Source organism: Bactrocera neohumeralis, chromosome 3 (assembly GCF_024586455.1).
Source record: "Bactrocera neohumeralis isolate Rockhampton chromosome 3, APGP_CSIRO_Bneo_wtdbg2-racon-allhic-juicebox.fasta_v2, whole genome shotgun sequence".
NCBI lineage: Eukaryota > Metazoa > Arthropoda > Insecta > Diptera > Tephritidae > Bactrocera > Bactrocera neohumeralis.
Window position 1 is genome coordinate 13,213,251 of NC_065920.1, and position 26,495 is coordinate 13,239,745.

Here is a 26,495-nt window from a genome sequence, read left to right on the forward strand (position 1 = left end):
TTTCTGTTAAATTTAATACTTTATTTATTTGTAAATTGAAAAAAAAAAACAATAAGTTGAAAATTCCGTGCACCTAATTTATATACTAAAAATTATGAATGAGTTAAACTCTCTAATTGTACACATTCACATCTGTTGATGACCATATACTTTAATGAACTGGATATACAGGAATACGGACTTGAAGCATCTAGAATTAAAAATTTAAAAAATTAAATTAAGTTTTTTCTTTTTCTTATAGTATTTTAACTAACTTTATTGGTTTTGTCGAAAATTGCCCGAGTACGTTCTTGATTCAAACGATAATTCACAAACTTATCAAACATATATCCATGTTTCATAGATTCCAATAAAATGCGATCTTCTCCAATATCCAGTGTGATTTCATTTGACGATATCTGTGGTGAAAATAATTTAATTATTACAAATTACGGTATTTGTCAAACAAAATATTTTTTACGAAACTGCAGTGATCAAATAGTCCAGAGTACACATTGAGATTCGGTCTCACTTTTTACTACTTACACATTTTGGTAGATAGAACTCCGCCTGTATTTCTTGAACCTCCTCTTTGGCCAATTTAGCACGCAGCTTAAACTCCGGCACTGTGGATCCAGCTAGTGATATTGCCTCTTTAATCTTGGAGGAATTCTGCTTTAATTGTTCTGATTTCTGCTTTAGCACATTCATCTCATTTGTATCAATCTCTTGGACCAATGGCACATTCTTTCCGCCACTAGGTTTTCCAAGTTCTTCCAATTTCCTTTTGTCTTCCTCAGTTGGTTGTTTGTAAGAGTTCAAAACGGTTTTTACATCCTTATTACGTACACGATGCCGCACCAGTGTACCAATGAATTTTCTATTTTGCAATATTATTGATTTCTCGACTTTTATTTGTACATTATATTTATCGTTTAGAGCTTCGGCAATTAGGGCCAGGAAAAAGTCTTTAAATAATAAGGATTTTTGAATTTTGACAAAGAAGGTGGGATTAATCGCAATATCGCAAACATCTACTGAATTATTTGATTTATCCTTAGTTACACGTGGATCGGAAATACTCATGGGAATACGAAAGGAGCTGGGTACTTCCGATTGCAAAATGTCAGCCAACTGCTCTTCGGTAATGTCCTCCGGTGGCGGTATTTCTTCAGTTTGACAAACATTGATGAAAAATTTATCATTTGTGTTCGTTTTAAAGCTTTTGATGCAAATTCCTGAAATAAAAATAAGTGTTAACAAGTAAGGAAGCGATAGGTTTGGGTGTAACCGAACATTGCATTAAAGATCATTTACTTAGACTAAATTTTATTGCTACATTTGAGTTCGCATCATCTAAAATTATTTATTTATTTTTATTTAATAAACATTTTCAAATGAGATATATGTAAATACATTTGTGATATCGAGTCAACCGTTGTGGATAATTTCAATATATATTTAGTTGTCGTTAAAAACGTTAACCAGAGGATCGGAATTCATTATATTAGGGGTATGCGGTTTGAACCGAAGGCTAGACCAATTCCATTCCAATAAGTATAAAAATTATAACCTTTATAATTGTAATATTATAAACGAATGTAAAGTTACGAAAATACCTGGCAAAATTATTTTATATGTATTTTGCACACATCTATATGTATGTACAAATACATAAATATTCAACTTTAAGAGAGTGAAAATACATACACATGGCGTATTTGTAAATTTCTTAAAATGGGTCACATCATGTGTATATATTATTGTTAGAAAAGCGTAAGAGGTTAACGATCATAACAAAGCGAAAGTTTTCAGTTGAGATAGTTTAAGCATGTTAGCTATAAAGAAATTTAGCAACACATGTTACATATATCGTACTAAAAAAATCAAAAATAACTGGACTGCAAAATTTGTCTTTTAAAAATTAAAACATTCTTAAACAACATTCGACTTGAATTTTATACACAACACTCTTGAGATATTATTATTGAGACAAAAAAATTAAAAGTAATTTAAGTAAGTTATGTAATACGAAGGCGCATTCATGTTCAAAATCTCTAAATCTAAATCTGAATGTGTTTGTGGTAAAGAAGTCGACAACTTGTTCTATGTTTCAGATAAAGAGTGTAGAGAATGTAATATGCCACTGGAAAAATGTATTATACCTAAGTAATAAAATATATTGATTATCGTGTGGATATTTTATAAAACCTATGGCTATGTGAATCACATACCTGTAGGTTCTCACAAATTTCCCCCAACTTACATACTTGAAATATATGATTTAAATTGATTAAAGATATCACTTAAAGTGGCACACACACCTCCAAATCGAACCTTTGTCAAACGAATTTTTGCAAGTTGGCATTATGATTCGGAAATATAATCTATTCTATAAAAACATGTACATACATGTATACAGGTATTCAACATTTAAAGATACACGTATAAAAGATTCAGGTGCATTTTGATGTTATCTTAAGGGGGTAAGATTTTTGTGCAATGATTGTCTCTTTAGGTTTTGGTCAATAAACTATTAGCGTACTCTGTATACGTCACAATTTTTATTTGCTAGTTTATATTGACTAATATTCTTATGGCTATCACCACCATGACTTCTGCTTTCGCTATAAAACTAGCGAAAAGAATTAAAAATCAATTGAATGTTGTTATGTGTTGCTAATTAAAATGGGTTCAACAAATACGATATTAGGAAACACAATATTGACTACTGATAAGAAACATGAAGTGACTCACGTGGAGGATTTGAATCCGATCAATGAACTTTTTGTAACTGAATAACGGTCGATATGAGTATGAAACGTTATTTTTTGTAACATAACTTAAATTCCATAGCTGATAAAGAAATATTCTCTATGACTTGTAAATAAGAAGTCTTCTTAAGGATTACCATTATTACATGCATGTATACATACACATGTATATATAAACATGTTTGTATTTATCAATTAGTTATTTTGAGACATTGATTTGTATATGTATATTCGAATCTGTCATGCAATTGTTGTTGTTGTAACGGCAGAATTCTGCTGAGTTGACAGTCCTTGACCGGATAAAAAATCCGGCTCCGTTTCGGTTACGTTAGACCCAACTGTCGTGGGAACGGATGTTGTATAGATCGTTATTGGCTTTTTACAAGTAAATTATTGATTTCTATAATATTTAATTTTTTAAAAACACATCTAAAAATATATATCTAAATATTCTGGAGAAATCCTCCAGTATCATACAATTTATTTTCAGGATCCTCCGTTTAATCATCCAATGTGTTTGAAGAGCTATTGTAAACCCCAAACTTATGCATCATACCAATTCAATATCGGCTATTTTAGTTAATCAAACTATGACTTTGCACTTTTAAATTACATAAAATGGCAAAATCAGAAATACTCCCACTAATACATACATATGCAATACCCAGCAGACAAATGGCATAGTTCTTAGCAACAACAAATATACAAATATGTATGCAAGTACGGAATCGATAAAAAACGTTACATTCATTAACACACATTATTTTCTATTTATTTTGTAATGACGCAGCATTTGAATTTGTTTGAAAAAAAAAAGTTAAAACATAATGAAACTTTAGTTATTTGCATATTTGTTACTAGTGTGGGTTAAATGACATTAGTAGCCCAATCACTTCAAAACCAAAAAGTTCCCGCAAATAACTTCTACAGTGAATTTTATTATGTAGATATGAAAATAGATACATACATGCATACCAAATACGTACACAAACCACTCGTGAAATACATAGAAGCTTATCTCTGTACTTCAACTTCTCTCAGTCACATTTTTAGCTTTTGCTCACACTTTTTAGGCAACTAAGAGCTGATTGCGCTCCCAGCAACTGGTGGCCCAGCGCACAATTAAGACTACTTGGAGAGGCAATAATGGTTTATGCCCCATCTTTATATTTTCTAGCTGTTAAGTTCATACAAATGTATGTACATATGTATATCTGTAGACACATTCCAACTAGCCATCAATAAATAACAAAAACATTATTGTTGCTCGTAAATGCCTAACAGAAACGCAACCGCCAGCAGACAAAAAGGTAGAAGCGTTAGGTAGTTCAACCAGTTGGTGCGAGGTGCTCGAACGCGACGGTACAAAGCTCTTTAAATTGTGGACTAGTCAGTGAAAACGAAAAAGTACGATCTTTTGAACTTCAAAAAAAAAAGGTAATGTGGAAGTGAAATTTTTGTATTTAATCGCTATTAGTGTTTGTTTGTGTGCTGTTGTGTCAAACTCTGTGAATCGCAATTTTAACATTTTGATTTTTGTGTAAATTTTGTGTGCAGAGAAATATCTCTAAAGATCGTGTTCAACCAAGCAAAGAGAGTCACGAACAAAAATTCTCATTATATATGTACATGGCCAAAATGAAATGCAAAATAACGTTAAAAATCCCCGATGTGTAAATATATATGTAACAAGAGAATGTGCCGCGAATGTTTGAAAAAAAAACATCAAAATTCACCGGTAATTAGAATTTTGATTGAATTGCACAATACTCAGTTGATACGGAAGAAAAAAACTTAATTTACAACTCAATTATAAAAATTCACTAGTTTTTAATTTCAAACAAGTGGGTTGTTTTTAAGTGGTGCAGGTGACTAAGTCTTTTTTATAAGGTTAGAGGAAGTATTTTTCGTGCTCATTCATTCTTACTACAGATATGTGGGTACAAGTACATTTCTGTTCTACATATTACATATCTACATACAAATGAATCAATAAAAGCATATCTATTTGGTATATACAAACACGCATATACATATACTTTTTTATAATAATTTAATTGCCAACGTGCTGATTGGCCTTGATGATAATTCTAAATTATAGGTTTTTAGTTTTGTTTGAAGTTATAATGGTTTAATGTGCACTACCACAAACAAAATTGTTTGTTTTATACTTTACATTTGAAGTGAATAACGGAGGCTTTAGGCTTTATTTTTACATATTTATGTTCGTACACGCAAGTGAAGTTTTTTGTTTGGATTACGATTCTTGAAGCAACTGTTATTAAATACACCGACCGGTATATACATACATACGTACATATGCATAATTACGTAAAGGTTTGACTGTGTTTGTGTATTATACCTGAAATGTTAATAATTTTGAGGATCGCAATGTGACTGCTATAATTGAAAACCCGTTTATTTAACTGCTATAAGTTTTTATACCCTGAACAAAATCAAAAGCATGGTGGAAAACGATTTTATTTGACAAGGTATCTTTACAAAATTTGAAACAGACTATTTTCCAAGCCAACACTACAATCTCGGCATAAATTTTTTCGATCGGATTACTATAGCATACAAACTGTCTGATCAAAATAATGTTTTTTTAATGGAATTTTTTTTATTTGTGAAGGGTATTCTAGCTTCGAAACGAAGTTAACGTTTTTTCTTGTTAATGAATATTGTTTTTCGTAATTAAGACTGTAAATATATACAGATACATATACATATGTATGTATGTATATGGTATTTACTTTAAGTCAAAAATAATAAATACAGCAGAAACTGTCAAAATAGTAAAAGCATTGACAACTTAATTGCTTTTGATTCCTAGTCCATACAATTTTTTAAAATAATCACATACTTTTCTATATGCTAAATCTTATAAATGTTTTTTTGAAAATTAATAAAGTAATATATTATATTAATGAGTATAGTAATTTACACAAAAAAAAAATACCACATAATAATACTGAGAATAACATACGAACAATTTATAAACAAATTCGAAATAATTTTTTTTATTAGTTGCTTTGGAAGGCTAAGCAAAAACAACAGAAATATAAATTGCAAACAAATTTGAATATTTTTTTAAATCTTAAATTTTTCTTTACAAAATTTTTTTTTCATGCGCGATCTAACAAATAAATTACATATTTTCATGAAAACATCAAGAAAAATAACGTAAATTTAAAACAAACAACTCTTTACTACTAAGCCGAGAAGAAATTATTATTATTTGTTATGTGTATATTATATGAATATCAAGCACACGTACTGAACATCCTTATCTACGAGCTTTATGGGTGTTTTTATAACGATAAGATTTATCCAGTTATGGACTAGCAGGAGAAGCAACCTTGCGACAAACAATTGTTGACTTGAGCGTAATAAACTTGATCAACAAAGCGTACCAAAAGTAAATAATTAATTGTAATATAACAAAAAAAATAATAAAGTAGGGGTTTAGAAAGGATTCAAGTAGGAAACTCATTTCCTTATTGTGTCAATTGGGGTATTTCGCGTTGAAAGCGTCAACAGCAAGAAGTGTGCAAGAAAATCAAAGATAAACAAAATTACGCAATTTGGGCGTCCCGCGAAAAACATTGTACTATATAAATAGCCTAAATATACACGATTGGGAATAGGGAAAACGTGGTATGGCATGCAATTTTTCAGCTGTATCACTATGAGTTTCGAAAAGCAAGAGAACGAATGGGGAAGCCTACTGATAACAGTTGATACATATGTATGTATGTGCATTTATAGGTGAACTCTCTCCCAATTACGATAAGAAAAATGCAACCTGGATAATCGTAATCGTAAAGATTAAGGAAACCAGTGTATATATGTATATATAAATTTACCATAAAATATGTTTTTCAACAATAAATCATACAGTAATACAGTTGGCGTCCAGGCATGAAACATGTAGCTTCACATTTTTCACAAAAACGTCGCTAAATAAATGTGTTTAAACTAAATAAACGAACTGTTGTTGATATTGAGAACTGTGCGCAAAATGATGACTGAATGCACAAACAAACAAAAAGTTTGCTATATACATATGTATGTATGTATGTATGTACATGCATTTAATACGGTATGAACATTTCATATTGTTACGAAATTACAATGAGTGCTGATAAAAATATAATCATATTTATAAGAACTGACATATGGTGTGTGTTCCAGACGAGCATATACCCTAAACAACACAAATTAATTTGTGAAATATGTAATGAAACCTCTAATAATATTGGTATTTTCTAGTATACGCGTGTACATCATTTTTGTTAACTAGAATACGGTTTAGTTTCTATGTACATAGATGCTTCATATTTGGCGATTGATATGAAAGCTTTTTTTACCAATACTTCAAAATAGAGAGTCGATAAGATAAGATTTCATAGTTGAAATATGGTATAGATAGAGTAATCTAAAAAGCATTACCCATGTAGTTGAAATTCAGATTACTTTAAAGTTCTGGTTTTTTTTCTCTTATTGTCGGAGCCACTTAAATATGGAACAGCTCAAGGTAATTGATTTTTTCTTACAAAGTATACATTTAAAGGGTGCAAATTTCGTAGGTAGTATAAGAAATACATCAGCATTTATTAACAAAGAGTGTCAGCTTATCTCTAAGAGTTAATCAACGCTGAATTTTGCACGCATAAAGAAGTGTATATGTACATCACATCTGTAAGAATAAATGCAGAATATTAAATAAATGTAATTGATTAAAATTCGCATACGAAAAGCAGTGTTATACATACATTAATATGTACATACGCATCAGTGATCTTAAAAATAAAAATGAATTAAATCTATCGGACGAACGGGTTCGGTGTTGTATCAATTGGCTAACTTGCAGATTCTGCGATCGAACAACATAAGACTTTAGAAGTTTTTAAAAAATTGCTTTGGATTTGCTTCTGCTACAGAAAACGTTAAACAGGCACAGGTTTCCGATACACATACATACATAAATATGTACATTATTAGTTGTGTATATATCAATGCGTGAAAACAAATTTACTTTAAGTATGTTTATTTAAAGTCTTGAATTTCAAAGCCATATATTTTGTCAGTCGGCACATTTATTTGTATATGAACAGTGTGGGCATTTGAATTATGTACATATTTATAATTTATGCAGCTTTGTTAGTGTTTACCCGTATCACTTGGATTAATTGCGAAATCGAAGCTAGAATTTTTAAACACTATTTGATGGAAATTGAAATATTTGTTAGCATACCTCAATATCTCATTATCGAAAAGAATCTACTCTCGCACAATTACTAATTAACTTAACATACTTTCGCATGTATTGTTCTCTTCGTGGTCATTGCAATGATATTACAAAATAAATTACAATCTTAACCCAATTTTAAGAGTTTATTTTTGAAGAGACTTTTCAGCACAATTTCTTTTGTTTGCTTTGCTACTTATGTACTAAAAATCAAGAGATTTGAATGTTAAGAATAATATCAATATTCGACTTTCAATTCTCATAAATTGAAATATAAATTTCTCCAATTTTAAATGTCAATTAATGTTGAACTTTAGTAAAAATATATGTATTTTAACATGTGTTCGTATAAATGTAAGTGCTTAAGTATACATGTTTATATAAAAGCATGCACTTTTTGCTCAGCTCAATTACTTTCGAAGAAAATGTCAAATAAAAACTCGTCAACATGTGCTCTCTGATACAGCTTCTAATATAGGAGAATAGTTTCACATATGTCTATATGTACACCTATTTTAATGTTTTGTATAACAAGATCTTATAGTAATAAATATACATATGCATGATAATTTCTTTAAACATTTTAAGATTTCACTAACACATTTTTGTCTTTGGGTAAAATTCACCATTCTTGTTTCAGAAACTTGTTTAGCTGCTGTCAGTAAACTGTACTTGAGTGCTTCTTAAATAGCAGATAAAACCTGAGGCTAAACTGCTTAATTTTACTTCTTTCAATATTTTATATGGAAGATAAGACTGATGTCATAGCATTTATGAAAATTTAAATATAAAATAAACATAAATATATTTCTTTATCTAACATTTTAGATATACGCACTCATATGATTACATATAAGTATTTCCGCGGTTTCACACTTGATATATTTTTCTCCTTCTCGATACCAAAACGATTTGTTCATGCTCTAGTCAATTTCAATTACAATTAATTAAAATGCATTGTGCCAATCAGCAGCTTACTAGGCGTTTGTAATTGTTTTCACAACCAATTATTATTGGGTTGCCGACAGTTTCAGCCAAGCGTCTTGTTTAATTAACACATTTGTGGTGGAATAATAGTAAATTTAAATTATGTGAAAGTAAACATTTCTGTATATATCACTACTGCATTTTCTACATAAAAATGTATTAATTTATGATGCGAGTAGTTGGAAAAGTGAAAAAAGAAGTTATACTTTATCTTTCATGATTTTGCAAATCATCAAGAAAAAAAAAACACAATTGATAAGATACCACCAACCTCATTAAAACATAATATTTTCGTCATTACCTGGTTTAGGCTGAACAACTTTATATTCACGTGGTGGTGCCAGCGATTCATTTAACCCATCACTATCTTTTGTGCCAGAAAAGTATTGTTTGAGTTCTTCTTCCACTTCATTCTGAAAACGAAAATTTTCAGTGAGAAATTAAATAATAACCGTGCTCTTTATTTGTAGCAATTTCACTTACCTTGACAAATTTTAAATTCTTTTCAAGTAGGCTTTCATCCGCATCTAAAAAGTTCTTTGGATGAGACATTATTGGCAAAATGTAATTTCTGTAAATAAACACTAGAAAATTCTTTACAAGTTGCAAAACTCTAATAAAAATGAAGTTGATAAACAAACTGTACAATGAAATAACTACTGTCACCGTAAAATGACATTCGTTGACAGCAATTAGCTTTGTTCGTTTTTTCAGTAACGCAGAAATATTTTGTAGACTACATAACAGGGTGTTACAAATGATTAGATTAAATTTAAAGAAGGGAAACAAATGATTTTATTTATTCGGCTTTAGTTACTCATAAAAACGATGTATATAGATCGTGTAATAGAATATTTTGTTCTTTAAATTATCGACTCTTTTTTTTTGTATCTCTGGAAATTACGATATGGTTATCAACATTTGTAATTTTTTTCTATAAATTGAAGTCATATGAATATCTCTGTATAACAGCTGTTTTACATTTTCCAATTTCAGGTTAGCAGCTAACTAGCTGCGCGAAGGCCAGTGTTCGATTTGACAAATTACTTATTTTGTTACAAAAAATTCATGCTTATCCAGTTATTATAACAAAACGTAATTTTATTAAGAAAAAGCAAAGTGTGTTAAGTGTTTAATCCTGCTTTGAAGATCAAAATGACAGATAGTGGCAATCATCCCATGGATGAGTTTTGCGGCTCAGAATTTTGGGTAAGTTACAATACATTGCGATTTTTCATTTAAAACCTTTTTTTAATCTATTGTAATAGAACGCAAATCAAACTTGGTGGACCAGTGACCCAGATTTTACAAAATGCTTTGAAAAGACTGTTCTAGTATGGGCCCCATGTGCATTTTTGTGGGCTTTCTGCATATTCGATTTTTACTACTTGAAAGCAAGTTTAGATAAGAACATCCCTTGGAACAAACTTAACATTAGCAAATTGGTTTTGAATAGTGCTTTGCTTATTCTTTCGGCAACCGACTTTATTGTCGCTTTAGTAAAGAAGGGTGATGAGGCTACAGCCTCGTTAATCCATCCTGTTGATATCTGGGGTCCTATTATAAAATTTGCTACTTTTGTAAGTAACAATATTTATATTACTTACCCCTTTAAGAATTCATTATATATGATTTATTTGTTTTAGTTGTTGCTGTTCATTTTTATACCTCTGAATCGAAAATATGGTGTGCAAACGTCCGGCGCACAATTTCTTTTCTGGTTCCTGCTTGTAATATTTGCAATTCCTCAATGCCGCACCGAAGTCCGTGAAAGTAACCAGCGAAGTAAGATATTGAACTCTGACATTGCAGACAAACCCGACTATTCGTGGGATGAATACAATTATGTTAGTTACATGATTTATTTCGCACTTTCTTGCGCAATGCTATTGCTGAACTGTTTTGCCGATGCCATGCCCAGAGAAACTAAATACAAACGGACGAATGTAAGTTATTCAACAAATGTGCCTGACTGGTATATTTAATATAAATTTTTCTTTGTAGAACGAAATACCGGAAAGTTCGGCAAGTTTCTTGTCTCGCGTGACATACACTTGGTTCGATGGTATGGCATGGAGAGGTTATCGAAATCCATTAGAGGAGAAAGATTTATGGGATTTGCGTTCACAAGACAGCTGTAACGAAATCATGCCAATATTCGCGTACTATTGGAATAAAAGTGTGCACAAAAATTATAAGAGCCAAACACCACCACAGCCCAAGGCGCAGTATAGTAATGGAAAAGTGGAATTTGAGAACCCCCATGGGCGTTCAGAAGAGAAGAAAAAAATCACATCCATAATGCCACCTATTATTAAATCATTTGGAGGAGTCTTTTTGCTTGGTTCCTTACTGAAATTTATCTGTGATTTACTGGCATTTGCGCAACCTCAAGTGCTCAGTTTAATTATAGGTTTTGTGGAAGATTATGCCGACGAAAATGTCGAAAAACAACCCGAATGGAAGGGTATTTTCTATTCTGTGCTCCTATTCATTACAGCTGCTGCACAAACATTTATCCTGGGACAATATTTCCATCGCATGTTCGTCGTTGGCTTGCGCATTCGTACTGCACTTATAAATGCTATCTACCGCAAAGCTTTAGTCATCTCAAATGCAACACGCAAACAATCGACAGTGGGTGAAATAGTCAATTTAATGGCTGTAGATGCGCAACGTTTTATGGATTTAACAACGTACATAAATATGATATGGTCAGCGCCGTTACAAATTGCCTTAGCCATGTACTTTTTGTGGCTCCAACTGGGGCCTTCCGTATTGGCCGGTCTTGCTGTGATGATCATTCTGATTCCTGTTAATGGTGTTATAGCCAATCGCATTAAAGTATATCAGATCAGACAAATGAAGTATAAGGATGAACGTGTTAAACTAATGAACGAAGTGCTCAGCGGCATAAAGGTGAGGATATTAGTTAACCAAAGCTATAATAAAGTGATTTTTTTTTTATTTATATCCGTTTGCATTACAAGACTAAATTATTTGGGTTTTAGGTGCTTAAATTATATGCTTGGGAGCCAAGTTTCGAAAATCAAGTGCTGCAAATCCGTGAGAAGGAAATAGAGACTCTAAAAGCCGCTGCGTACTTAAACGCCGGAACCTCGTTTCTCTGGTCATGTGCCCCCTTCTTGGTAAGCTGATATAATTTTCCGAAATACCAACATTTCTTTTATTTACAGCACTATTCGTATGTCTTACGATAAACACGAATAAGTAAAATGTACATGTTTTTTATAATAAATTTTGCATTTAAAAGGTCTCCTTAGTTACTTTTGCTACATACGTTTTATCAAGTAATGAGAATCAGCTAACGGTATCCAAAGTATTCGTTAGTATCGCGCTGTTCGAGAATATGAAACTACCGTTGGCTACGCTGCCAATGTTATTTATCGATTTGGCTGAGGTAAAACATCAAATTTGTACGGATTGGTGGAGAAAAACCTCATAAAAACATCAAAAGAAAAACAAAACAAAAAAAAAATGAACTCACTCATTAACTACTATAATGCGGAGCGAATATCTATAGCAATGATTGCAAAACACATTAAGTGCAAAGAAAATACGTAGTTTCCACAACATTGCTTCGCATCTGAAAGCAGCATTGGTGGCAGTAGTCGTAGAAAATGATTACAAATAAAAAACTCAAGGCCTCTAGTGCATATACACATGCATTTCTAAACTTTCTTCTAAAAGTTATAATATTCATTAGTTCATATGTATTCACCGTTTCACTATGATAACAAACAAATTTCTTATATTTTATTTCTGCCCTTCTAGGTGTCATTGGTCACTTTCGGTACATATGTTTTAATTGATGAAAACAATGTTCTCGATGCAACTAAAATATTCGTTTCATTATCATTATTCAACATTTTGCGCTTTCCATTAATAATGTTGCCCATGTTGATAACCAACATGGTTCAAGTAAGTCGACCTGATTTATAATTGTGTTATTACATGTGTTGTCGTTGTTTTTGTTTTTGTTTTTGTGTTTACTCTGTTGATAAACGATAAATCGTTTAATGTGCTCAGTTACATACATATATGTACATACTTATGTAGATGTAAATTAATTTGTAAATATTCCCTGTTGCAATCCTTTGTACTGAAATTTGTAAATATAATGATATTTAAAAATAAATTTTGCTTAATATCTATTACACCACTCCCCAACTGACTTGTAAAGCGCTAACTTTAATATTTTTAAGTTTAAAAAAATATAATTAATAAAAAAAATTAATTAATTAATCAAAAAAAATAATAATTTTAAAAAAGTTTCTAAACAAAATTTCAAAATTTTTGCTGTTGCTGACAACACCCACCGTACACTTGTTGTTTGTTCGGGTAACCGAATTTTTTTATACTCTTGCAATTTGTAGACTAAAATCAGCCGCATGTTTCAGACTCTTGAAGATCAGTTATATGGTGCCTAAGGCAAGTTTTTGTCCAATTTTTATTAATTTTAGGCATAAAGAAACACTGTTATTAGAAAAATACGCTCTCTCCATTTCATTAATATAACTCCGACATGGGTCAACTGAAAGTTTGAAAATCTTTAAATTAGATACATATATATGGGAGCTAAGGGCAGTATTGACCTGATTCAACCAATTTTTAGTTCAATGTACTATATATTATTATCAAGAAAATATTTCATTAAATTTCAATAACATATCTCACATATTCACCGATATTTTCGGCAAAAAGTTAGTCATACGCACTGGCATCCACATCGGACTCGAGATGGCTAACCACAAAGCCACTATTTCTGCAAAGTTTTATCCGAATATATTTATTGGTGCTGTGTAGTGGAAAGTGAAAGAATTATATGGAATCTAAAATTGTGACATATGGGAGGTAGAGTGCTTCTAGTGCCCATTTTCACATCGTGACATACGATCGTTAGGATCGGTGTATAACGATTTTGGTTTCAATTAGTGGAGTAGTTGCGGAGATATGTGATTTCATCTAAATGTGGGCGGTGCCACGCCTATAAACAAATTTTGACACCGTGTACAAAATATAATGTTTCTCTCTCTTTCTCTCTCTCATAATCCTGATCATAACCCTATATACAACTCTATTACTTTTAGGTGAACACAACTATTGTACTCTGAAGCAGCATGTTGCAAGAGTATAACAATTGCTTGGTCGCTTTTCGAAATTCACTATAAGCAATTCATGTATAATTGGCTTAATTATAACGTTTTTCAATATCTTGTAGCATATAGCACTTGGTTTACTGTCATATTGTAGTTTTGAAACTAAAAAAAATACAAAAAAATATTTTCATTTTTCGCTTTTACTAACAAGGAAATTGTTCATTACTATATGTGCATACTCAATGTATGATAAATTTTATTCAATATATAAACTAACTTATATTTATTTCTACAATCCTTTTACACATCACCAAAATAAAACACAGACTCAAGTTTCTGTGAAACGTATTAATAAATTCATGAACAGCGAAGAATTGGATCCAAACAGTGTCCAGCATGATCCCAAAGAAGGTAAATATGATGCGAAACTTTATTGTGGTTCACTCCTAACTAATCTCATTAAAATTTTCTAACTTTCAGCCGATCCAATGATCATCAGAAAAGGTGCCTTTTCGTGGGGTGATGGAGAACAGACGTTGAAAAACATCGATTTGACAGTGAAGAAAGGCACATTGTGCGCTATCGTTGGTACAGTTGGTTCCGGCAAATCTTCACTCATACATGCGCTGCTTGGTGAAATGGACAAATTGTCGGGTCGCGTAAACACAGTGGGCAGTATTGCATATGTGCCGCAGCAGGCATGGATCCAGAATGCCACACTACGTGATAACATTCTATTTGGCTTGCAATACGATCGTAAACGTTATAATCGTGTAATAGATGCGTGTGCCTTACGTGCCGATATCGACATGCTGTCAGCTGGCGATCAAACTGAAATCGGTGAAAAAGGCATTAATTTATCTGGTGGTCAAAAACAGCGTATTTCTTTGGCACGTGCCGTATACAGCAATGCTGATTTGTATTTACTTGACGATCCATTAAGTGCTGTGGACTCACATGTGGGCAAGCATATATTCGAAGAGGTGATTGGACCGAATGGTCTGTTGGCGAAAAAGACACGTGTACTAGTCACGCATGGCATTACATTCTTGCCGCAAACAAACAATATATATGTAATGAAATTGGGTGAAATTAGCGAAAGTGGCACCTATCAAGAATTGTTGGCGGGCAAAGGTGCTTTTGCGGAATTCATTATACAACATCTGCAAGAGTCTCCTGATGAGGGTGATTTGGATGAGATTAAACAACAATTGGAGGGTACCATCAAATCGGAAGAACTTCTGGGCACATTCGAAAAGGCCATTTCCTTAGCACGTACTGAAAGTTTGTCAGATTCTGTGTAAGTTTAAATATTAGTTGTTGCAATTTTCAAGGCATTAATCTGTTTTGTATTTATATGCGTAATGTAGTTCCGTGAAGTCGCTAGAGAGTGGTAAAGGTAGCTTACGGCGCCGCAATATTGGTCGTCAAGACTCACAGACTTCAGCAATTTCAACATTGTCGCAAAAGAAGACTGATTTGGAAGAGGGTAAACTAATTGAAACCGAAAAATCAGAAACTGGTGGTGTGAGTATTTGTGTTTATATATGTATTTTATTTCCTTACGTGAAAAATTTACGATATATATATTTTTTTTCACCACCAATACAGGTACAAATGCATGTTTACAAGCATTATATTAAAAGTGTTGGCATTTTCCTGTCACTTGCTACCCTCGTTTTGAACTTCATCTATCAAGCATTTTCGATTGGCTCAAATTTGTGGTTGACAAAATGGTCGAATGACAAGGCTGTGGAAAACGACACGGGGCTGCGTGATATGTACTTGGGCGTTTATGGCGCTTTCGGTTTTGGTCAAGGTAAGCACAATGTTCTCTAACTCTATACACTATACACATAAGTAAATGTAAATTTATATTTTTTAATCTATTAAGTGTCTAGTGTTTTTATGTTTCTTTTGAATTTGTATGTCTGCCTGGCGTTTCATAAAGCTTCTTTATTTAATGCATTTATTTTGCTATTTTCTATAATTGGAATTATTTCATTTTGTACATACCATATTGAAAGGTACCAGGGTATTTTTTTTTGTGCTAGTCCAAAACTTTTATTTTCGTATTACTTTATGGTCTCATTATTTAGTATATATTACTTATTATTTTGTATTTTAGTTACTTATTTTCTATTGAATTCACCCTCTATTAAATGCTGGCCTTTGAAATACTAACGCTTCTCATTTGCAATATTGCTGCCATCATTTCTTGCACTCCTAATCCTCGTTCAAATTTAAAAGAAAGTTTTATTCAATATATATTCAGTCCCCTACTAACATTTGTTAACACTATTACTAGACTAGAAAGCACAAAATTTCTTAATTTTCAATTTCACTGGAAACTTCTATGCCTACTTGCACGTTTGTAAATACAAAGCAATTTCATCTGCTACGTATGCATATGCATACATATGCACCTAAATGCATAATATTCAAAGCTTGGCACAATTATATGGTACTTGGTTTAGCGGGTAAACGTAAATCACGCGGTTATATTGATTTTATTAAACACTTCTTTCGAACACAATAAAATAGTGCTTGGGAGCTATCTTGCTACACTTGCCATTTCCATCGGCTGCCTTTATTGCTCGAAGGCATTGCATACGAACCTTTTGCATAGTGTTTTCCGATGGCCTATGGAATTATTCGATACAACACCATTGGGAAGACTGGTAAATCGCTTCGCGAAAGATATCGATACAATCGATACTGTATTACCGCACAATTGGAGCTCCGTCATGATGACGGCTTATTCGGTAACTAATTTAGAAACAAAAAATATATATACATTTCAAGGTTAATAGCATGCAAACATGGCTTTCGACTATAAATAGCAAGAAGTTTCAACCTAAAGGCTAGAATGATTTAGAGAGGGATATCTCAATAATATGGCGTAATCAACATAACTGTTTACAGTCGAAATTTGTGTACCCTTAATATATTTCATATGCATCAATGTTTTTTTCTCACATTATGAAATATGTTACTAAATACTATCGAACAATGAACTTACAAAAATAAGATTTTTTTTAAACACGCGAAGTTGAATTTGGCTAACATTGGAATTCATATGCATACATGTATAGCATACATAAAATTTCATCTGGAACTAAGGCATAATTAAACCAATTTATACTCGTCAGACGAAACATTTGTTTCCGAAAAGTATTGATATTAACCAGTGTTCCTTATTTATCATAGCATATTTCACTATTTGTTTACTATAATCATCAATTTACCTAAGTCTCACCTCAATATTTTATAAAACAGAATTTTGTATATACAATTCATACACGTAGTACCCAAACAATTGATTTGCATTTCTCGATTAAATTTATATTTCTGTATGTTTATTATACCAGATTTATGTGCATACATACATACGTTACGTATCACTCAAAAACATTTTTTTTTGTTACAAAAGCGAAAACGAAGCAGTTCCAGCAGTGTAACTTCTTTGCGCGACTCATACCTCTTCATACATAAGTTTTCTCGAGTTGCTTATTCGCCGAAAAGTTGATGACCTTGCTTAAAATAGTGGTTGCTTACAAGTTATTACATAATTCGAAATATATTAGTGCATTAATACATAATATTTGCTTTTCTGCTTGATGTTGTAATCGCCGTTAGTATGCAAAGCTTCTACTTCGGCCGATGATTGTCCATTGGCATTTTAGTTGTCCGTTGCAAAGGTTGAAATGAAACCACCTAAATTAATATAATTAAATGCTTATTACTAAAATGCATTTATTATTCTTTTTTTTCTTTTAATTGGCTAATATTTTTTCACACAAAATGGACAACACCAAATGCGAATAATGCATGCATGCATGTTGTCATATAATCACCTATCCTCAATAGTGGTTTCCAGTTACTTTTCCGTATTGGCTATATCATTGGGTTGTATTTATTCATCGATTATACTACACGATCATTTATTGAAAAACGTTTACCGCTTACCAATGGAATTTTTCGACACTACACCACTCGGCAGAGTTATGAATCGTTTCTCCAAAGATGTTGATACCATTGATAATGTTCTACCACAAAATTGGCGCGTTGTCATATCACAATTTTTCTCGGTAAATTCAATACCAATTGATTTTATATTCAATATTAAACAATGTGAGCTCAGCAAAACAATTCTGAAAACGTTGTTCAAAAGTTGAGCACATATAGTTTAATATCAAAGCTGTATTTGCCATTTGCTGCGCATAAACGAAATTCATATTCCATTAAATTAAATTAATACTCACCGATCCAAACGGCTGTCGTGGGAATTGATTCCTATTCCATAAAAGTTTTCGCTTAAAATTTCGCAGCGAACAATTTTTTTATATACATAAATATTTTACTATTTGTACACAAATACAGCTTTGAATTTTATCAAAATTATTCCCTGCACTTTATAATTTAAAATGAAATTGCATTTATCATTCATATAAAATTCAACATTTTTGCACTCAAAGCATTACATTCGTTCAAAAAAAAAAAATCACAATTCTGGAAAATACTGCCGTGATGACAGTCTTTGTCCAGATAAAATTGGTTCGGTAGTGAGAACGGTAATCTACTTTATCATATTTTCTGCTGTTTGGTTACAAAAACCTCGGTGCTGAAAAGTTCAAAGCTTGTGATCCACTGATCTACTAAATTTGTGCGTTAACTTCAACTTCTTTGCTGCAATCTGACTGCAAGTGTTTTCACACCGACGTTCAAAAAATAGTTTTCTCATGATAATTTACTTTGATTATTTATATTTGGAAAGTTGTGCATATACTGTTCATCATCTCAATTGGCACAATAGAAAATTAAACACAATACTCACCATATTACCTCATAAATGTCAAGAAATTAGGTTTATATTGTAAAAATAGCAACTCCTCCTTAAGTGTGTTTGGTTGCATATATTAATCTTTCCTCTAATCATTTCCACAATATACGAAATATTAAAAAAGAAAATTTAATTCCACCCAGTACTTACATATCGTCACCTGAAATGCAAAATAACGTAACAACATTTTCGGAAATTTACAGTGGCATGAATGAAACACGAAATAAAATGGATCATGAGTGAAATAAAATTTTAATATTGGTTAAAACTAGTTTATATTTGATCGGAGAACCAGAAAATGTTGAACATATGTAATATTATGTAAGTAATTTGAAGTAGTGAAGCGTAATCTATAAGACATTCAATTTCGAATTTTTTGATGATACGTTATTTTGCATTTCAGGTGACGATATATACATGGTAGTTTGGTCGTTTTACATATTAGCGAATATTTATTATATTTTTGTTTTTGTTGTTGAAAATCATTTAGAAACTGTTTCAAAGATACATACATACAATTTAACTATAATACACCTAATCACACTTACTAACCCAAACGTATATTAGCACCTTTGTTTGTGACTCTGCACCAAAAACAAATATTGTCAAAGAGTTCGTTAAACAGATTCTTATACATATAAATTATTTTTACATACAAAAATCACTAAACAATTATACAAAACTCCTTGCAGTTGTTAGTCAAGCTAGCTGTTCGGTCACATTGGCACTCGGCTGTATTTATTGTGCTAAGGAACTTCATAATATACTACTATCGCGTGTATTACGATGGCCCATGGAACTCTTTGATACGACGCCTTTGGGTAGAGTAATCAATCGTTTCTCAAAAGATATCGACGCGGTTGATTTCACTTTACCACAATTATGGCGCACAGTCATAAGTCAATTTTTCTCGGTACTAAATAATTTTCCGTTTCATTAAACATCCTTTGCATAAACGCGCACACATACACGCTCATTACATATACAATACAGCAAAAACCAAAAAAAAAAAAATGCAATTAGACAATACTATCGAACCGCAAACTTAAACACACAATTACGAACTCATAACGTTGTCGTTTTGCCCTAAAATCTGTGATAAAAATCTGAATTATTTATCAATATTTCCAAAAATTTGTAATGCAATAATGAAAATTACATGGCGCTAAGTAGGAAATTACGTTGTAATGTGCATTTTTCGTTGTGTTGCAATGTGTTAATGGTTTTGCGTCTTAAAACCACTTAAAGAACTATATGGTGTATATTTTCAACCGAAATGTGCACCAACCTATCTCTTATGAGATAATCTGCTATATATGCTTCACAACCACAAACCGCAGAGAGATCTTATCCTTAAAAATTACTTTACAATTTTAATAGAGTTGCAAATATTGTCGTTACTTTATTTGTAGTTTTCATAATTCTCAGCTGATGTATGTAAATAAATGTAGCATTAATATACCCTCATTGGAATGCACTGAGTATTCGCCTCAGATTTAGCGACTAACCTTTTTTCTGTTTTTTGGCTTCAAGCGCATTTACTTACCGCTTTATTAATTTAGCTTTACTTTTCCTGTGTACATTTGTATATAATTTATTGAAATTTGCATGCTATTTCTTTTGTAATTGTTGCCATAGCACGTTTAATATATGTATTTCCGATATATACATATAATAAAAAAATATTGCTGACATTTTCGAATTTTATGCTATATTTTCTACTTTCTATTTTAACATTCATAATGCTACCAAAACAAATATGTCGCAAAACATTATACATAACATATATTTTGCAAACTTAAAACGGTGAATTTGTATTCGCTTAGTCATATCCCGGTATTTATCTGGACTGTGTTTGGCATTTGGTTGCCTAAATAGCTCCTTGGAAGTATTTGTAATACTGGTTAAAAAGGTAATGCGTTGGCCAACTGAACTATTCGATACAACTCCGTTGGGCCGCATACTCAGCCGCTTCTCGAAAGATATCGATACGTGCGATAACATACTGCCGGGTGTGCTGCAACAATTTATGTCAACACTCTTTGGGGTAAAAAAAAAAACAAAACAAAAATAATCCACTATAACTAAAAAATATTAAAAAAATATATACGTATATTTATGTATACATACATATGTACATATGTATATTTGTTACATTACTGCTTTTTCGTATGATTAATTTTACAAGGCTTCTGAAATTAACAAACGCCTACCAGTATTCCATTCAAAATAATTGGTGTCGGTGTTGCTATACAAATTTAAATTATTGCATGCAATTTAACAAAAAAGGTCGAAACCGACGGCATGAGTGCTTAACATGGCAACGAATAAACTGTAAATTAATAACTAATCTGGACGGTACATTTACTCACTGTGCTCATTTCAATATTGATGCGATTTTTTTCTAATAAAAAAACTTGTCAGAAGATTGATTTTCTTATGGAAAACTGCAAGCAATTTGGTAAAAAAACCTATGAGCCTTTGCAGTTTCTCCAATAAAAGTCAGTCTACTTATATACATGCAAATGCCGCCATTACTTGATTTAAAACCCATAAAAATGCACAACTCCATCAGTTGCATGAAAGTTGCTTTTTGAGTTTAAGTAATTTGTAACTTAACTATTTAAGTATTTTTTTTTTAATTTTGGTGTTTTCTTTGCATGCTGCTTCTGCTTTAACGCAGTGCTAAGAAAATATTTTTTTTTTTAAATATTTAGTATTAACGGTGTAGTTGATTAGTATCATACTTTATTTTACTTTATTATCGATCATTAGCGTAGTTTATGCGATAGAAATAGAGTATTCAAAAGCCATATACTAAAAATCATTTTTGAGCACTCCCAATTTGTCGCATTGCAGCTTTTTTCCTTATATAATTGCTTTAGTATAATTTTTTTCTGGTAACCATTCCATATCAAATCATTAGCCTTAAGTAGATATAAATTAGATATCACACGTTTTATATAACTGAATATTATTTAATTACTATTTTACATTACTATTATTATTACATTATTATTAATATTACATTTATTACCATAGCTAAAAATTATTGCTTTACTTTTACTATTATCTATCCTTATTTCGTATAAATCTTAAAAATTATTTGCATACATTCTTTTGCAGCAGTTAAATTTTAAAAAATATTTACATACATTTTTTTGCACTACTATTTATTTAGTAATATATTTCTCTTGCCTCCTTTCTATTACATTTCAATTAAAAACTCATGTTTCTCCTTTTTTGCTGTTTTCAAATCAATACTAAAAACATAATACATTTTCGCAATTTTGTAGGCTATGAAACATTTCCAAAATATTAGCGCACTCATGGCAGAAATTTCGGTTGCGGATAACCGTACATACATGCTTAAACACCAATAGCTCTCACAAGCGTTTTAACCGATTTTTAGGTATAGCATGTCTTCTTTTACACCACCATATCTACGTTTACCACCGAATTTTACATAATCGCCATTATATATGTAATACTTGAATAGGTGCAAAATGTTCATAAACATCCAACAATGCGTGAAATTTCGAATTTCTTGAGATTCTTCTACCCATTTCATAAAAAAAAAAATCACATATGGCCATGAGATCTTTGGTTCATCCAGCCCTACAATCTGCTTATAACGAATGGCAGCACAAAGACACTTTTACCCTTTTTCCGGAAATTTCAGTTAAATATAATTTTACTGTGTTTATTTTCCTAAAATTACCGTAAACACTACACATCCCACTCCTTGAACATATCATGGGTGCATATGCCGGAAACTGTGACTGTGTTGAAACATAGGCGTGTTTGCTTATTTCGCTGTCGCACTGGTGTACACTGGCACACTCAAGGCGGCCAAGGAGCTCCATAATGATCTGCTTAAGTTTATAATGCGCGCACCGATTTGCAATTTCTTCGATATCACGCCAGTAGGACGTCTTTTGAATCATTTCAGCGGTGATATGGAAGTGATCGATGAAGAATTACCCGGCACACTGGATAGTTTCCTTACAATAATTTTTATGGTATTTATATTGTTTCAGTTCTTTCAACTTCTTCTTACAGACTTGCAAAACATAATTGCAGCTGTTTACATAATTTATGGTTTGTAATTTTACAAAATTTTATTCATTTTTATTTCACTCAATTCATTTTCTTCGAACATTTAACATTTGCCAATCACAAAGTTTCCATACCTAAATCTGATTTTATTTTTGTTTTTTTTTTTTTTGAGCCAAAAAACAAACAAACCGCTCAGCCCCCCAGCCCAGCCTAACATTTATTTAATTTAGTTAGCGAGTTTGCACACTAGTGGAGTTTTATATAATATTTAAAACTTATACACTCATATCTCATCCGTATAGCTCTTTGCAGTTACGGCGCATCTTTAGCTGTTGCTGTGGCCACAATTCACGCATCTTTACGAATATCTCACGAACTTTATAGTAGCCTCTTACATTTGCCAACCGAATTTTTCGATATAACGCCCACTGGGCAGATTTTAGATCGTTGCACTAGCGATGTGCAAATATTAGACACAATAATGCCGCTCAATACGCGAATATTTATGTCGACCATGTTTCAGGTACATGCATATGATTATCTTGTGAGAAAACATAAATATAATAAAATGATTATAAGACCTTTCTTTATGTTCACATGATTTTTATAATTCTTTTCTTTACATTTCCAGTTACATACATATGTACATTTATACATTAGGGAGTCCGTTACTTCTTAAGTTAATTGATTTTTTGCAAACGCTCCCTGCAGTTAAAAATAAGAATCCAACGTAAACTAGCTCATTGTTTTCAATTCAATTAATTCTCTTTTTTAATTGAGTGGCATTTTGACGTTTTCTGTTATAATTGGTTCGCTGTTGCTTACATTTTATACGCAATTTTTGTTTACATTTTGTTAGGAAAATTTGTATAAAAACTCGAAAAACTTTTTCCCCATCTTTTTAATTGTAGTCTATTATTTTATTTTTCTATCTCTTTAAATTAATTTATTTTTTTGCCGACCAATCTCTGCAAAACCTTAAACAAAATGATTTTTTATAACCTCATTAAGTATAAAATTAAGCAAGCACAATTCGTTAATGATAGGTATGTAAATAACAAAATGTCTATTAGGTGTAAAATATTATATAATTAAGGATTATATATCACAAATATATTTCTTTCTTTGAATTTACATATAAATAAGTATATTAAAAAAATTGGAAAGCAAAAAAAAATTATTATTTTTATAAACAACTATATACTTACATATGTATGTATAAGTTATTGGTACATTATCGCAAGACCATTTTTAGCTTAGAGTCCAAGCTGTAAAAAGTTCAAAATTGTTAGTTTCTACCCTCTTAGTTGTATATACCACCCATATTAATAAGTTACGTAAAAAGTAAGTTCCTATTAATGCTTTTTGCTAACAGTTACTAGCTTATAAGATCTCTATCTGTGTGCTAGTATAAGTTTATTAAATTTAAGATTTCGCTTATTGTAAATTAACAATATTAAACTAAATAATAATTTTTTTGGCGATCTGTATGCATTTAAGAATTTAGTGTGTATCAAAAAGGAATGATTTAAAAAAATTATTTGTTCGTGCCTAACGAGTGTAGAAATATTTTTGGATACAATTAACTAACTACGTAAACTTCGAAACCCTCTGTGTTTAATTTAATAACTAAAACTGTTATCGCAATATTTCATTTATATGTACGAATTGGCATGTTCTGACGTCGTTTCAAATATCTACCAAATTGGTACTAAATGCGCACCTATCAGGGCAAATTTATATAACGGTTCCTGTTTTTGTTTACTTTCGTCGGAAATGCATGTTTGTACATGTCCAAAGGATGATGTGCACCTAACAGGGCAAATTTTTATAAGTGTTTTTGTTTTTTGCGTTCATCGAAAATGAATAACTATCTTGACGCTGCAATGAGTATTTATTTCGGTGCATTCTTGGCTTCGAAAAACTTATTCGTCTAAATTTTTAGGTTAATTATGCGCGTACCAAACATTTTTTTAACAAAATACGTTATGTACGTAAATATTATTAACACAAAGTTTAACAGAAGCCATATCCCTGTTAATTAAATAGGGTATGTTGTTTACATCGCTTCACTGACGACGATTTGCAAGCATTAACTTAAATGTGTGTACGAAATAGTAAACAATCGAAATGCAACCATTGTGATGTTAAAACTAATAACAAATCATGCTCATATAATGATAAAAGCGTAAATAATCTATGTACGTATGTATGTGTGTCCCATAGATTTTTAAATAACCAACGTGAAATCGTCACATGTCCATATAATTGAGTGCATTCAAATGAAATTTTCTTAAACAAAGATCTTTCCCTAAAAATCTTTAAGAATCGCCAGCAACTTGTAGCAATTTGAGCCAAAATTTTACACTATCACTATCATTCCCGCTGAGATCAGCTAATTGTATAAGAAAAACGTTAATAATTTGGCTATAGCAATAATATAGTATATTTGTTGTAACGCATCTCAAAGTGATTAAAGTTGCGTGAAAGTTTTATACGTTCTCTTTTTTGATAAAATCAAAGTATTTTAAGCATTATTGGTACATAGTATATGAATGTAGTAGTTAGATATAGGTTACAGTAAATACATACATACATTTAAATGTATATCTCTAAAAAAGCCACCTGTCCTGTAACTCGTTTGCAGCTGTAGTGTCATATTTAATGACTTGCGCCCCATACTTGGGTGCTTTGCGTGCGGCAACTGTGATCCATTTGATGCTATTAAAAAATATGCTACGCGTACAACTGAACTTTTTTGATACAACACCCACGGGTCGCATATTGTCCAGATTTTCAAAAGATGTTGATGTCGTTGATACAAAACTGCCACAATTAATTGATGACTGCCTTTGGTGCGGTTTTCAGGTATGCATATAAATACTAAATGCGTTCGTTTAGTTTCAGCGGGTTGCGTATTAATGCCGTATTTAATATACAAAATTTTACAATTATAATCAACAACACATATGTACATACATACACACATTATGTATTGTACAGGGGTATTTATGTATGTCAGTTCACTTACTTGAACGCCAATAATATGTATATTAATGTAATATTATAATGCTTACGATTTTTATAAAAAACTGTTAATATTACTTTGTTGTTGCCGCAACGCCTTAGACTTGAAATTGTATCGACATGCACACGATTACTGCAAATATTTAGGCATTTGAGGAACATAGCCGTCAGTAGGAAGAAAAAAATTTTTTGATCTATAATAAATTGAAGTATGTTGTTTAAAAGTAGGTATTATATTTCGAAAACAGTTACTGCATGAAAATTTTGAAAAAAAATATATAATGCTCACCATTTTATGTGCTCGAAGTACTCAAGATAGGCTTGATATAGAAACAAAATTACTATATACATACATACATATATAATATACCTTAGATTCTCTATAATTGAAATATCTAACTCTGCTCAGATTGCTACATCAATATCAAAATTCTTAAAATTGCACACGAACT

The 26,495-nt window shown here is 31.4% G+C and overlaps 2 protein-coding genes across 21 annotated transcripts in view; one reads left to right on the plus strand and one right to left on the minus strand.

Moving 5' to 3' along the window:
- On the minus strand, positions 1-9,661 carry LOC126753163 (PIH1 domain-containing protein 1). Its single transcript, XM_050464391.1, has 5 exons — positions 9,478-9,661; positions 9,296-9,407; positions 526-1,217; positions 255-398; positions 1-190 (listed from the first exon to the last, which is right to left on the minus strand). The coding sequence occupies exons 1-5, from the start codon at positions 9,544-9,546 to the stop codon at positions 152-154; spliced, it is 1,056 nt and encodes a 351-aa protein (XP_050320348.1). The 5' UTR covers positions 9,547-9,661; the 3' UTR covers positions 1-151.
- Positions 4,066-26,495, plus strand: part of LOC126753154 (multidrug resistance-associated protein 1) — a 25,753-nt gene continuing 3,323 nt past the window's right edge. For 4 of the 20 annotated variants that reach the window (XR_007666093.1, XM_050464367.1, XM_050464358.1 and 1 more), the window contains exons 1-12: positions 4,067-4,190; positions 9,991-10,203; positions 10,263-10,574; positions 10,641-10,940; positions 10,999-11,913; positions 12,006-12,143; positions 12,790-12,936; positions 14,441-14,525; positions 14,595-15,414; positions 15,485-15,641; positions 15,726-15,933; positions 22,756-22,979. Coding sequence is in view for 19 of the 20 variants with exons in the window: in XM_050464367.1 (XP_050320324.1) it covers positions 10,150-10,203; positions 10,263-10,574; positions 10,641-10,940; positions 10,999-11,913; positions 12,006-12,143; positions 12,790-12,936; positions 14,441-14,525; positions 14,595-15,414; positions 15,485-15,641; positions 15,726-15,933; positions 22,756-22,979 (3,360 nt within the window). In the remaining variant the exon portion in view is untranslated. Of the gene's footprint in view, positions 4,191-9,990; positions 10,204-10,262; positions 10,575-10,640; positions 10,941-10,998; positions 11,914-12,005; positions 12,144-12,268; positions 12,416-12,789; positions 12,937-14,440; positions 14,526-14,594; positions 15,415-15,484; positions 15,642-15,725; positions 15,934-16,658; positions 16,880-19,649; positions 19,871-20,783; positions 21,005-22,755; positions 22,980-23,318; positions 23,540-25,663; positions 25,885-26,495 lie in introns of all 20 variants that reach the window. The other 16 variants (XM_050464368.1, XM_050464359.1, XM_050464372.1 and 13 more) reach the window with 11 other exon arrangements.

What these genes read in the sequence shown, in the direction of transcription:
- LOC126753163 (XM_050464391.1), bottom strand. Translation starts at nt 9,546, where the DNA reads ATGTCTCATCCAAAGAACTTTTTAGATGCGGATGAAAGCCTACTTGAA. An exon ending in AGTTGTTCAGCCTAAACCAG is followed by an intron (nt 1,218 to 9,295) that starts GTAATGACGAAA and finishes TTTTTATTTCAG; the next exon opens with GAATTTGCATCAAAAGCTTT. An exon ending in TTTTCGACAAAACCAATAAA is followed by an intron (nt 191 to 254) that starts GTTAGTTAAAAT and finishes TTTTAATTCTAG; the next exon opens with ATGCTTCAAGTCCGTATTCC.